Source organism: Choloepus didactylus, chromosome 4 (assembly GCF_015220235.1).
Source record: "Choloepus didactylus isolate mChoDid1 chromosome 4, mChoDid1.pri, whole genome shotgun sequence".
NCBI lineage: Eukaryota > Metazoa > Chordata > Mammalia > Pilosa > Megalonychidae > Choloepus > Choloepus didactylus.
This window is the reverse complement of record NC_051310.1, coordinates 112,324,527-112,337,595: the sequence shown is the minus strand read 5'-3', so window position 1 is coordinate 112,337,595 and position 13,069 is coordinate 112,324,527. Positions and strand designations below refer to the sequence as shown.

Here is a 13,069-nt window from a genome sequence, read left to right as displayed (position 1 = left end):
ATCCTATGTACAGAAAATCCTGAAAAGTCCACAAAAAAAAGCTCCTAGAGCTAATAAATGAATTCAACAAAGTGGCAGGGTACAAGATCAACACCCTCAAATTAGTAGTTTTTCTATAAGCTAGCAGTGAACAATTGGAAGAAGAAATCAAGGAAAAAATTCCATTTATAATAGCAACTAAAAGAATCAGATATCCAGGAATAAATCTAACCAGGCAGGGATGTAAAGAATATGTACATAGAGAACTACAAAACATTGCTAAAAGAAATCAAAGAAGACCTAAATAAATGGAAAGAAATTCCATGTTCATCGATTGGAAGACTCTTAGTTTCCTGGGCTGCTCAAGCAAATACCGTGCAGTGGTTCGTCTTAAACAATGGACATTCATTCATGGTTTGAGGCTGGGAAAAAGTCCAAATCAAGGAATCATCAAGGTGATGCTTTCTTCCCAAAGACTGGTGTTCTGGGACTGGCTGCGGGTGATCCTTGGTTCCTAGTTTGTCACATGGCAAAGTATATGGTGGCATCTCTGGGTCTCTCTCTTCTCTTTTGGATTCTGTTGATGTTCAGCTTCACACACAGAGGGTGTGGCTTTCTATCTCTGTCTGAATTTCATTTGACTTATAAAGAACTCCAGTAATAAGATTAAGACCCTTCCTGATTGAGGCAGGTCACACCTTAACTGAAGTAACCTCATCAAAATGTCCTATTTACAGTTGGTTCACATGCACAGGAATGGATTAGGATTAAGAACATGTTTTTTTCTGGGGTACATACAGCTTCAAACATTCACAGAAGACTAAATATTTTTAATATGTCAATTCAATCCAAAGTGATTTACAGATTCAATGCAATCCCAATAAAAATTCTAACAGCCTTCTTTGCAGAAAGGGAAAAACAAACATCAAATCTGTATAGAAGGATAGGGGACCTCGAATAGCCAAAGCCATCTTGAAAAAGAACAAAGTTGGAAGACTCACACTTTCCATTCTTAAAACTTATAGCAAAGCCACAGTAATCAAAACAGTATGGTACTGGCACCAAGGACAGACATAATAAACCTAGTGGAATTGAACTGAGAGTTTAGAAATGTTTATGCCCACCTGATTTTTGATAAGGGGGCTGTTGCTGGTTTCCTAATGCTGCCTTTATGCAAAATACCAGAAATTGATTGGCTTATAATCAATTTTATTAGGTTACAAAGTTATATTTCTAAGGCCATAGAAGTCCAAAGTAAGGTGTCTACAAGGTGATACCTTCACTGAAAAACAGCGAGTGATGTCCAGAACACCTCTTTCATCTGGGAAGACATGTGGCTGGTGTCTGCTGGTCCTTTGCTCCTAGGTTGTATTCGAAAATGGCTTTCTCCAAAATGTCTCTGGGCTTCTATCTTTGTTCCTCTCTCTCTCAGCTCCTGTGTGTCCTTGCTTCATTCTCCCATGGCATTTCTCTTTAAGCATCTGGGGGTCCTCTCTTAGCTTTTCTAGGGCAAACTCTGGGCTTCATCTCTTCACTTAGCATCTCCAAATGTCCTTCTGTCTGCATCTCCAAGTGTCTCCAAGTGTCAGTGTCTGTGTTGGCTCGAGTTCTCCTAAGTACTCCAGTGAACTAATCAAGACCTACCCTGAATGGCTGGGGCCACACCTCCATGGAAAATAATCTACTCAAAAGTTCTCTCCCACAGTTGGGTGAATCACATCTCCATGGAAACACTTAGTCAAAGTTTCCACCCTAATCAAAAGACTAACAAGTCTGCCGCCACAAGATTGCATTAAAGAACATGGCTTTTCTGGGGGACATAATATATCCAAACCAACAGGGGGCAAAGACCACTCAATTGGGTAAGAATAGTTTCTTCTACAAATAGTGCTGGGAAACTGGATCTCCATTTGCAAAAAAATGAAGACCTAAATATAAGAGCCAGAACTATCAAACTCCTAGAAGAAAATGTAGGTGTAGGGAAGCATCTTCAGGACTGTTCTGGTTTGTTAAGCTGCCAAAATGTAATATACCAGAAATTGGATTGACTTTTACAATGGGGGTTTATTAATTCACAAATTTACAGTTCTAAGGAAGGCCATGAAAATTTCCAAACTAAGGCATCGAGGCAGATACCTTCTCTGAGGAAAAGCCTGACGTCATCCAGGACACCTCTGTCAGCTGGGAAGGCACATTGCTGGCGCCTGCTGGTCCTTTGCAGTTGTGTTGCTTTCAGCTTCTGATTCCAGATGCCCTGGGTAGGGGGAGGGGTGTGGGTGTGTGGATGGGGTGTTACTGCTTAATGGGTGCAGAATATTTATGTTACCACAATAAAAAGTTTAAAACAGAAAGATGAAAAGGATTGGAAAGATGTACCATGGAAACACTAATGTAAAGTGGTGTGGTTAAATTAATTTTAGACAAAGCAATCATAAGGACAAAGGATATTACTGAAGATAAATGTATATGTTTTATAATGATTGAAAGGTTCATTTATCAAGAGGATGCAGTAATCCAAAATGAGTATGCACCTAATAACAGAACTTCAAAATATAGAAAACAAAAGTTGACAAAACCTCAAGAAGAAATGGATAAATTGACAATAATAGTTGGAGTTTTTAATACTCTCCCTGAGTAATTGATAGAGCAAATAGCAGGAAATCTGTAAGGATGTAGAAGACTTGAGCAATACTGTCAACCAACATGACCTAATTGGCATTTATGGCACACACTACCCAACAACAGCAGAATACATAGTCTTTTCAAGTGCACATGGAATATTCACTGAGATAGTCAATTTATTTTAGACCATAAAACAGCTGCATGAATTTAAAAGATTTAAAATCATACAGATCATATTTTCTGAGCACATCAGAACTATATTTGGATTTAATAACAAAGTGGTATCTGGAAAATCTTCCTAAATAACCATTCTATAAAAGAGGACATCACAAGACAAATTAGAAATATTTTTAATTGAATAATAATGAAAACATAGCATATCAAAATTGATGGTATTCCGCTCAAGAAGTACATAGAAATTTATAGCTTTAAAAGCCTATATTAGAAAAAAGGATTAAAATCAATTAAAGTTTCCAGCATAAGAAGTTACAAAAAAAAATAAAATGCAAAGTAGAAAGAAGGAAATAGTAAAGATAAGAACAGAAATTGATTAAATAAAAACTCAGTATAAAATAGAGAAATTTAATGAAATCAAAAGCTGGTTCTTTTTACAAAATGTTCAATAAAATCAATAAACCTTAGGTAGATTAGTCAAGGAAAAAAGATGCAAATTAACGATAGTAGGAATCAAAATGTATATCTCTACAGATCCTACAGACATTAAAATGATAATAGAATATTCTGATCAGTAATATGCCAGTAAATTCAGTAATTTCAAGAAGTTGATAGATTCCTTGAAAGGGATAAATTACCAACATTGACAAGAAGAAATAGAGAATCTGAGTAGCCCTATATCTAGTAAGCGAATTAAATTTGTAATTAACCTCATCCCCAAAATAAGTTTCCAGAATCAGATTCCTTTACTTTTTTTTTTTTTTTTTTTTTTTTAAATACAAGAATTTTATTAAGTTGTAAATGAGGAAACTAAACATAGGGAAATGTAAAAATGTTCCAACAACTTAAGCTTCTACTTTATCACAAGGAGTTTGAAAAAAAAAATTTAATCACTTTGATCCCAATTACAGAACCCCTTTTCTTTTTAAGATAAAAAATTCTGCAGCAGAATTTTACTAATTAAATCACATTTAGCACAGTATAATTCTATGTGCCACACAGCCCTTTTAGATGATGGGACAAATACTGGACAAAAGGTTCTGTAGTTCACAAGAGTAAAGTACTAGAAGAGTAAATCCTTAATAAAAACTGTGGAACCATGAGTATATTTATGCCTTATAATCTTATGCACAGAAATTTATTTAACAAAGAGAAAGACAGAAACCATTATCAGGATTAAAACCAAAAAGAACTGAAAGAAAAATTCAGGAGTGAAAACAAATTTTGCTTATTTGTTTTCCTACAAATTTATTCAGTTTACTGAGTCCAGAGAAATTCTATTAAGAATATTAGGGTGAGATCCCCATTTAACCACCCCATCTCAGCTACACTGTATTATATACTAAGAACCAGAGAGACCCCCCCCCTCAACTGTACAGGTACTGCCATCTAGTGGCAATTTTTTCCCTGCAATTTCAAAAAGATACATGGCCCAGATTTGGTAACAAATAGTAGGCGCTGATGGTTTGTCAAATAATAATTCTGTCAAGGAAGCAAATGTATTTTATACACAAACTCCATACCACCAGTCGAACTACTGGCCAGTTATTTATCAAAAGAAAAGTTAAAAAATTAAATAAATCTCTTGGGAGTTTCTCTAACTGTACTTAACAGTTAATCTCTTCTGACTTCCCCATTCATTCCATGATACCTGGAGATGGCACTCAGATAATCATGCATCAAAGAAAAGCAAAGAATTGCAAACTTCTGGAAGCAATGATAAAACATAATCTTCAACTGCAATGATCTGGGTCACCTATGAAAATGGGCTCCTGACCTGTCTTACTTCCAACTCCTTTGACATGGCCCACCAAAACAGCCAATGTCATGGAACTAGAAGATGAACTCCTAATGAATACCTTTTTTATAAAGATATAAATAAGAAAACCAATGTAACTTATAACATTCATCTTAAATTTAGAAGTGGAAACTAAAGATTAGGAATAAGCTATTCTTTGTGAGGTATTGCCTTGCAGAAATTACTGGATATGGTCACAAGCTAATAGGAAACCGTTATCACCTGTGATTCCATAGCCTTTTAAGTGATATAGGTTAAAGTAAACCTTCGTGAGCTTTTTCAAGTCAGGCCACATGCAGAAAATATCTGTACACACACTGGTAAAAATGCAACAGCCTGCTCTCAGCTGGACTGAAACCAATATTTGGTTCATAACTGATGGGAACCTATGGGATAAATGGTTAAATTTATGAAAGTACTAATGGAAACATGCAGACAAGCACTAAAACCACTATTCCTTCCTTTCAAGAGTTCTCAGAATTCTGGAAATAAGGTTACAAAAATTACTTTGGTTTTTTACGTATCAATATTTAGGAAAGAAGTTCTCTCCCTTACTTAACATTCCTCCAGTGGTGTGAGACCATGGTCAAAGAAAACAATGATTCTGGTCTCTTACAGGTCAAACCAACATGGCAGGGTCAAGGTGACCTCCCTGGCCACCCAGGGCCCAAGGCATATAGCCGAACAGTGTGTGCTTTAAGACCACAGGACAACTTCCATATGCTTGGGCACTATTTTTAGGTATTACATTGGCTGCTTTTTTTAAAAAAAACAAAACAAAACAAAAAAACTTTTCTAAAATTTCTCATCCCTGAGTTGGAGAAACCATGTTTTTAAATTTAATTGAGTTATTTCAAATCACAAATTCAGAAACTTGTAAACATGAGGCTTCTGTTCAACACCCCAGGGGAGAAGACTCATTCTGATATTGGTTCAAAAAAAGTTATAATATTGTGCTTGGAACACAGAGGACCAGTTATTAACTTCTTGCTACTATTATAAATAATAACAGCTCAGCCAAGGTTACTGTGACCTCTGAAAGATCAAAGAAACAAGTTATTTTCTCTTTTTATGACTATAACACATTTGAAGACACTTTTTGCCTTTTAATAAATGTCCTAGTACTCTGCGTTTCTCTTTCAGTTCATTTAATTTCAACAATCTGTCAAAAAGAGCCAATAAACAAATACTGAATTACATTTTGTTGGTTTTTTTTAAATCCTTGAATTCCAGACTACAAAAACATCTGGTGTGTCTCCCACCCTGACCATCCTGCTACTTTTCCATATACCACAGGCCACCCATAAATACAAAGTCAGGGGGAAAGCTGACATGGTCTACTTGGAGCCAGTAGACAGGAGGGCGATGAGTCCTGATGAAGCACTTATGGACAAAATATAGTTCACTGTAGGGTTGAAGTTCTTCAATATAAAGAAGGAAGCAACAATGACCAAGACCAGGAATAGAGTGTTGTTATAAAAGATGGAAAATGTTGTAGCTTCATAATCAGCGACTTCATTCTTCTTCCATAAGATTCTTTCATCTTTCTCCTTTCGAGACATCTTTCGATTGTCAGCTTCAGAAAGTTTTCGAGTTACTTCTTTGGAAACAGCATCCTCCCTCTTCTGTGCTACTTTGTGTTTGAGAACAAATTTTACATTCTTGTATGCAAAGGCTACCAAATAGGTGCTTACTAGGGTCATCACACTATACAGAACAGCCGACTGAATAAGATCCATATGCCATATTCGCCAATATAACCAAATGGGGATGGCAGACACGATGAAGGCATTCCCGAAGAAAAGCGCGGAGGACTTGGCCGAGAGGTTGCGGCTGAAATCCTGCAAGAGCAGGTCCTCCTCGGACTGCTGCTTGGAGCCACCCTTAGGAGCCATGGCGAGAAAAGCAGATTCCTTTACTTTTATCAAATGATTTGGAGAGAACAGTTTCCAAATCATTTTGAGTCTAGCATTACACTGATACCAGAATGAAAGATACTCAAGAAAAGTATAAATCAACATCCCTCATGCACATTGATACAGAATCCTTAACAAAATATTAACAAATTGTATCCAGCAGTCTGTAAGGAGGCTGGCATTTTATGACTGAATGAGCTTAATCCCAGGAATTTAAAGTGGGTTCAGCATTTAGAAAGCTAGCTACATTATTCACCATAGGAACAGAATAAAGGAAAAACTGTGTGATGATTTCAATAGATGCAGGAAAAGCATTTGACAAAACATCCTCCCTCCTCCCTCCTCTGCCACATCATATCTTTGCAAGACTAAGTTTTTCTGCTTATCTTTTTAAGTACAGCATTGAGTCTTAGGAATTAGCTCACTAACTTTCAAATCCTAACTCGTAACACACAGAGTGTGTATGACTTACCTGAGTTTATTTACTCTTCTATAAAATGGGGATGATCATGATAATAGTTCTTACTCATATAGTTGGGGGAATAAATACTCTCACTTATGAAGTCATTAATAAATGCTAGCTAATAGTAATAATGTTAATATTTAGCTGAGACTTCATGAACCCACCCCTTCCCCAAAAGGATTAAATGCTCTGCTTCTGTGTTCCTTACGCTCAGAATCCATCCCTTTCTTATTATAAAAAATAATGATCATTATTTACTGAGGGCCTGTCATGTACCAGTGCTGTGCTATGTGCTTTATATCCCTTATCTCATTTACTACTCACAGCAACCTTGTGAAATAGGTACATTATTCCTGTTTTACAACGTAGAAACCAAAGGTCAGAAAGCTTATATGCTTGTCTCGCCCACTTCTTCAAATCTGAGAACCTGTCAAATACATCTTTGTATCCCTGGTCCCTAATAGAGTAGCAGAAAATCTCGTCAAAGATTTGTTGGATGGGTGAATGTGTGGTTGACTTGTGCCAGAAAACACAGCGAGTCAATCGTGAAACTGAGCCAAGAGCACATGTCTCTTAATTGTTAATGCAGTGATTAATCCACAGGCTGTCCAGTGAGTCCTTCATCTTTGTCTACCATTTGCCTTCCCTTTGCCAAGCCTCATGTTTATCAACAGAGGGTTCTGATTTATTTTCTGTTCCAAAGGAAGGAAGGTTCCAACTCATTCCTGGAATAACCAACTTGCTTTCCCCTGTCTAATGCTTCCACCACCTTCACAGGACTCTGTTCTGGCTTCACCAGTGGCTGCTGCTGTTTGGCATGAAGAGCTGCTTTGTGAGTGAGATGGGTCTCTAGACTGATGTCTTTGGTGGAGGGTTCCCCAAGAAGAGGGAAGTCCCGTAGGGGGAATATTGCCACAGTGAGCCTGGTCTGGCTGCTCAGTTTTTCAGACTCCTGCTGTTTGTGAGGTTTCTCCAGAAAACCTGAAAAAATTAACTGTAAGGCCTGGGCTGTGAAAGGGTGCTCTTGCCCAACTTGATTCCTGAACAAGACAGTGAGTGGATAATTCCTGGAGTCCTGAATTAGGGTGAGAATGAGAGAGGGCTGGTCTCTTTGCACCTGTCTTAAGTCTTCCTTGCTGCCATTGAGTTCTTCCTTTGCTCTGAATATGTTCTTTCCTGAAGAAATGTAAATGTCATTTCATGTCATTCTGCCCTTAAGGAAAAACTTGGAATAGTAAAGAGGCTTTTTCTCTGTCTCAAATTTTAAGTTATTCTTATTTTTTGATATTTATTTGCTGGAGATAGCTTAGTGATTATTTCAGTTAACCTTTGCATTGTAACAAACCATCCCAAAGCATAGTAAACAACAATGTATTACTCTTTATGATTGGGTTGGCTAGGCCTCTCTCTTCACCTGGTCTCTTATCCTCATGGAGGTGAAAGCTCTGGCTTCTTCCCATAATGGTTTTAGTATTCCCAGTAGCAAGAGACGGCAAATCCCAGTGCTCATGCACCTTTTAAGCCTCTGCTTATGTCAGGTTTGCTAATGTCCCATTAGCTAAAGCAGGTCATCTAGTCAAGCCAAGATTTAACAAGTGAGAGATATACCCAGCCTCTTGTTGGGAGGAACTACAGGGTATTGTAGACAATTTTTTCACTCTATCACAGTGGTGAAAATTCAGGGTTTAGATCCTGACTGTGCTTACTGTGTAACCTTGAACAAGTTATTTAATTTTTGAACCTCAGGAAAATGGAGAAAAGAGAACCTACTTCTGGGGTTGTGAGGATTAATTGAGATAGTCATAGAAAACACTTAGAATACTGACACATAGTAAGCATTTAATAAATGTCAGCTGCTGTTTGGCAAAGAATTAGTGTAGGTTTTTAGTGATTGCCGGCAACAGAAACCAGTCTGACTTAGTTTAAGTTCCCCAAACTTACTCATTATAGAAGAATTTTAGGTAAGCTCAGGGAATCCTTTGAGAGGTTGAACCCACAATTCTTGGTAGGGCAGGAACCAAGGCTACTGTCGGGATCTTGGCTGGGTCACTCAAGTAGAAAAGGAGCTGCCTGAGTCCACTGCTGCCACAGTGTTGCTGACGGTGGGCCAGTTGGCCCTTCTGAGCCTCTCTGGGAGGTGGGCTGCAGTCTTAGTCACCTGCCAGAGGGGCCCAGGGACAGTGCCTCTGAAGCATACACTCCCACAGCAATCCATTCAGGAATTAAGGGACACCATCCTCTCCAGCTGAGGCTTGGGGGCAGGTTGGCACCCCTGTTACCTGGTCTAGCATGCAGAGGTGACATGGGATTTTAAATTACTGAATTATCAGAAGTGGTCTCTAGGTATGCCCAGCTTTGAGTAAAACTTTAATGCACAATAAGAACTTATAACACAACTTACTCTGGTAGCAATTCACTGTATGATCCTTCAGATATAAATTCTCATGGGATCTTCAAAAGGCAAGCAAATGACATCAATCTGATAAAAACATTTCTTTTTAGTAATAAGTCAGTGATATGAAGCTGAGTATACATTATTTTAAGTAAGAGGAAATGCTATAATGTATTTGGGGAAGGACACCTGTTTTCAGGTGCCATTTAGGTACTGTTTTCCCAGATGGGTAAGTGACCTCTTGAAAGTCTTGGTCGTGGTGAGGTACACAGCCTTAGTGTATATGTGCCTAGCTTTCCTGCATTCTTAATGTATCCATGCTGGGTGGGAACATAGAGATAAGCAGGTTTCACCCTAATTCCTGAATTGATTTGTCTCTGCCAACATGAAATGAGACTTATTGGGCAGGACAAATATAGCTAATATTCCTGATGACTGAGGCTCTGGGCAGGTATTCTGGGTTTCACCCATGGTGAGCAGGTCCACTGTGATCTGTCTTGGTGTTGGTCCAGAATGTTGTAGTCTGTTTCCCCTGGGTTTTGACAGGGAAAAGCAGTCTGGGTTGCTCAGCCTGTTGTCTATGGCTTACGGGCTGTTGATTTTTTGACCTTGCTGGGAATATGTTTTCTCTGAAATCTCTGGTGACATTCTGGTAGGTAGTTACATGTTTCTCCATGTTTCTTCACCACCCTCCTCAAACTCTTTTTTTCTAAGACAAGTAATTCCTATTTGTAAAATATTCATTGACTACCTCTCCAAGTCCAAGGTACTGGGTGAATTGCTCTGGAGGGCATAAAGATGGCTCAGAGGAGCTTCAAGTCTAAAAGAGAAAGGAAACATATCTGTAAACGACTCTAGAACATGGGGGAACACAGCCACTGTCATTAGTTTATGTCTGCATTGTTTTATGCCAACTTTGAAGTAGAATCTGATGTGCCATTATTTATTGGTCAGGACCCTTTGGTTGTGTCAAAAACCAACTCAACATTACTCACACAAAAGAGGGAATGTGTTGGCTCAGGTAACCAGGGGGTCCAGGCAGGCATTAATCTGGGGTTGAAAAGACAGCCTCAGTATTCTGGTCACCTTTTGGCTTTGTTGTCCTTGTGTGGGCTTTCTTTTCTGTCAGGGACCCTTTGCTGGGGCACAGTGGACCTCAAAGACATACCTATCTGGTCCTTAGTACTCCCAATCCAGGGGGAAGAGCCCCTCTTTCTTTCCCCAGGATGCAGATCAGTGCTCAGAGTACACATTGGGTCTGGTTGACTCTGCTTGGAGCACCTGCCCACTTCTGGATCAATCGCTGTGTCAGGGGACTAAGAGTCCTCTGGTTGCCGCCTTGGATCATATGCCCACCCCTGGTAGGGAAGACGGATCCCCTTGATTGACGTCCTAGCAGAAATACTTGATGTTTGAGGAGGAGCATATACTAAATGAAAAATTGGGGTTTGTTACTAGAAGATGGGGAGAAAGAATGTATTCTGGACAAGCAAATTAAAAGAAAAGTTTTTTCTCCGCAAATGCTATTAATATTAAACATGGGGTCAGAAAGACAAAACACGATTAACATGGGTTCCAAACAATAATCAAGCAGTTAAGGCAGGAGAGGGCAAACTACCTATGTTTGTATGGCCTGCAAGCTAAGAAATTCAAATTTCAGTGTCCATAAATGAAGTTTTATTGGAACACAGCCACGCTTACTGGTTTATGTGTTGCTTATGGCTGTCTTTGTCCTGCAATGGCAGAGTTGAGTAGTTTGTGAAATAGAATGTGTGACCCTCAAAGCCTAAAATACATACTGTCTGGTCCTTTACAAAAAAAGTTTGCTGGCCCCTGAGTTAAGGGGCAGAACAAGAATCCCCTGATTGGAAGCTTCAGAATTTAAACACAAAACTCAGCTTTAGGTTTGTCAGCTTTAAGTTCTTGGGGAGAACATGACCGATGATGATGCTAAGAAGAGAGGATTTTTTTTCCTGACCCTGACGCTCTGAAAGGAATTAACCACGGAGGTTTCTATTTAGTCTTTCCACTTACTATGACAGGTGGTCATAGGTACAGTTCATCCAAAGCTGAACCAAGGAGTTTGACTCAGAGATGAAGGATTAAAGGGGCTGGGGGCAGGGAAGTAGGGGGAGCTAGGGTGCGGCTCCATTTCATGCCATTTAAAGCAGTAATTTGCATTGCCAGTCCACAATTCTTCACCCACGGTAATTACTAAGGTCTGTTTTTGATCAGGGCCTTCAAGAAGCATTACGTGATTTAGATCGATATGGAGTTCTTACAACTTAGCCTGTAAATTATTTATGCCTTGGAGTTGCTGGGTGTTGAAGATAATAAATATTATGAACAATTTTAAATTATGCCTCAACTTGTTTTTCTTTTCTTTCTATCAGATGAAAAAGTGTGTGGCCTGCCTGATCTCTATGCCTAGTATTGAATTCATAGCTGAGTCCTCCTGTGTACTGAGAAAACAGCCTAGATTTTTGAGGGGACATGTAATAGACTATAATTTGAGTAAGCCATGACAGGTCTCTTCTGAGCAAGTATAGCTTGTACCTTGGGGCCATCCTGCTTGGAGAGTGCCTCCAAAAGAGTTTTCCTGATTGCCCAGAGTGAAGAGTTTTATAAAAATTGGGCCCTTCAGAATGAGATTTAAGGTCCCCCCTAGGGGCTTATGTTTAGCCTTTATGAAAGTATTTTTGGATTCCAGTCCTAGGAAGAGCTGAGGTCTCCAAAGCACTACTCAGGTGTCCCAGCAGCAGCCTCCGGAGGAACTGGGTCTTCAGCAAAAGTCAAGATTTAAGCTCTAAATTATTCTTCTCACTTTAGTCATATCAGAGTTTGGTCTTGTTGTCACTGATAAGTAAGATCTGAGGTGGCCTGAGTTCATTTTTGTTTTCTTGTTATTGTTTTACAACAATGTAATGGTGGGTTTCTGGGTGGCTTCTTCAGCCCCTTGCAAGGCTCTGCCTTGCTCACCGGGATTTTCTGGCATCCTGCTAGGCTTCCCTGAGCATCAAGTCAGGGTATCTCTCCATCCCCCAGCACTCCCCAGCTTGAGGCTGTACACGGGGTTCCAGCCTGGGCACAGTCCCCATCTGTGTTTGCCCTGGGGAGCATCATCTGCTCCTCGGACCTGGAAGATTGCCCATGGCTGCATCTCTGCTTCCTTTGCCCACCAATCTTGTCTGCTAGCTGCATGGGCAACAACCTTGAGGGGACAGTGAATTTACAGGGAGAAGTGATTCCTTTTGACACTTTCAAGACTGTCGTGCCTTACAGAAGGAGAGAAACGGAGTGGATAATCAGTAGCTGGAATCCAGTATTCTGTCCTCTTGGTTAGAAATGGGAGTCATATTTTCTCTAGAATTATCTCATCTGCTATACACACAAGCAGTGGATTATGGCTCAAGTGGATTTGTCTCTAAGTTCCACGAGAGAGGAAGAAAGGATGTTGGAGTAGGGAGAGTGTTTCCTTGGATCCCTTTAGGGAAGTATCTTGGAGGAGGTGGGAAAGGAATTCCAGGTTGAGGGAAACACATGAATTATGACACAGACAGGAAAGCATAGCCATGTCATTATAGGAAATAGCAAAAGTAGTTCAAGTTGTTTGATGGCGAGTGGTGGGAATTAAAGTAAGGAAGATAAGTTGAAGCTATTGAGGAGAGTCTTCAGTGCCGTGCTCAGGAACTGGATTTTATCACGTGCAGTAAGGAGCAGTAGAA

At 39.5% G+C, this 13,069-nt stretch overlaps 2 protein-coding genes across 2 annotated transcripts in view; one reads left to right on the top strand and one right to left on the bottom strand.

Moving 5' to 3' along the window:
* Window positions 1-13,069, top strand: part of MAP2K1 (mitogen-activated protein kinase kinase 1) — a 100,754-nt gene that overhangs the window by 65,242 nt on the left and 22,443 nt on the right. The gene's annotated exons all lie outside the window — the stretch shown is intronic.
* LOC119531866 (translocon-associated protein subunit gamma) lies at window positions 4,755-6,471 on the bottom strand. Its single transcript, XM_037833626.1, has one exon. It carries the CDS (start codon window positions 6,466-6,468, stop codon window positions 5,911-5,913), a length of 558 nt encoding a protein of 185 aa, XP_037689554.1. The 5' UTR covers window positions 6,469-6,471; the 3' UTR covers window positions 4,755-5,910.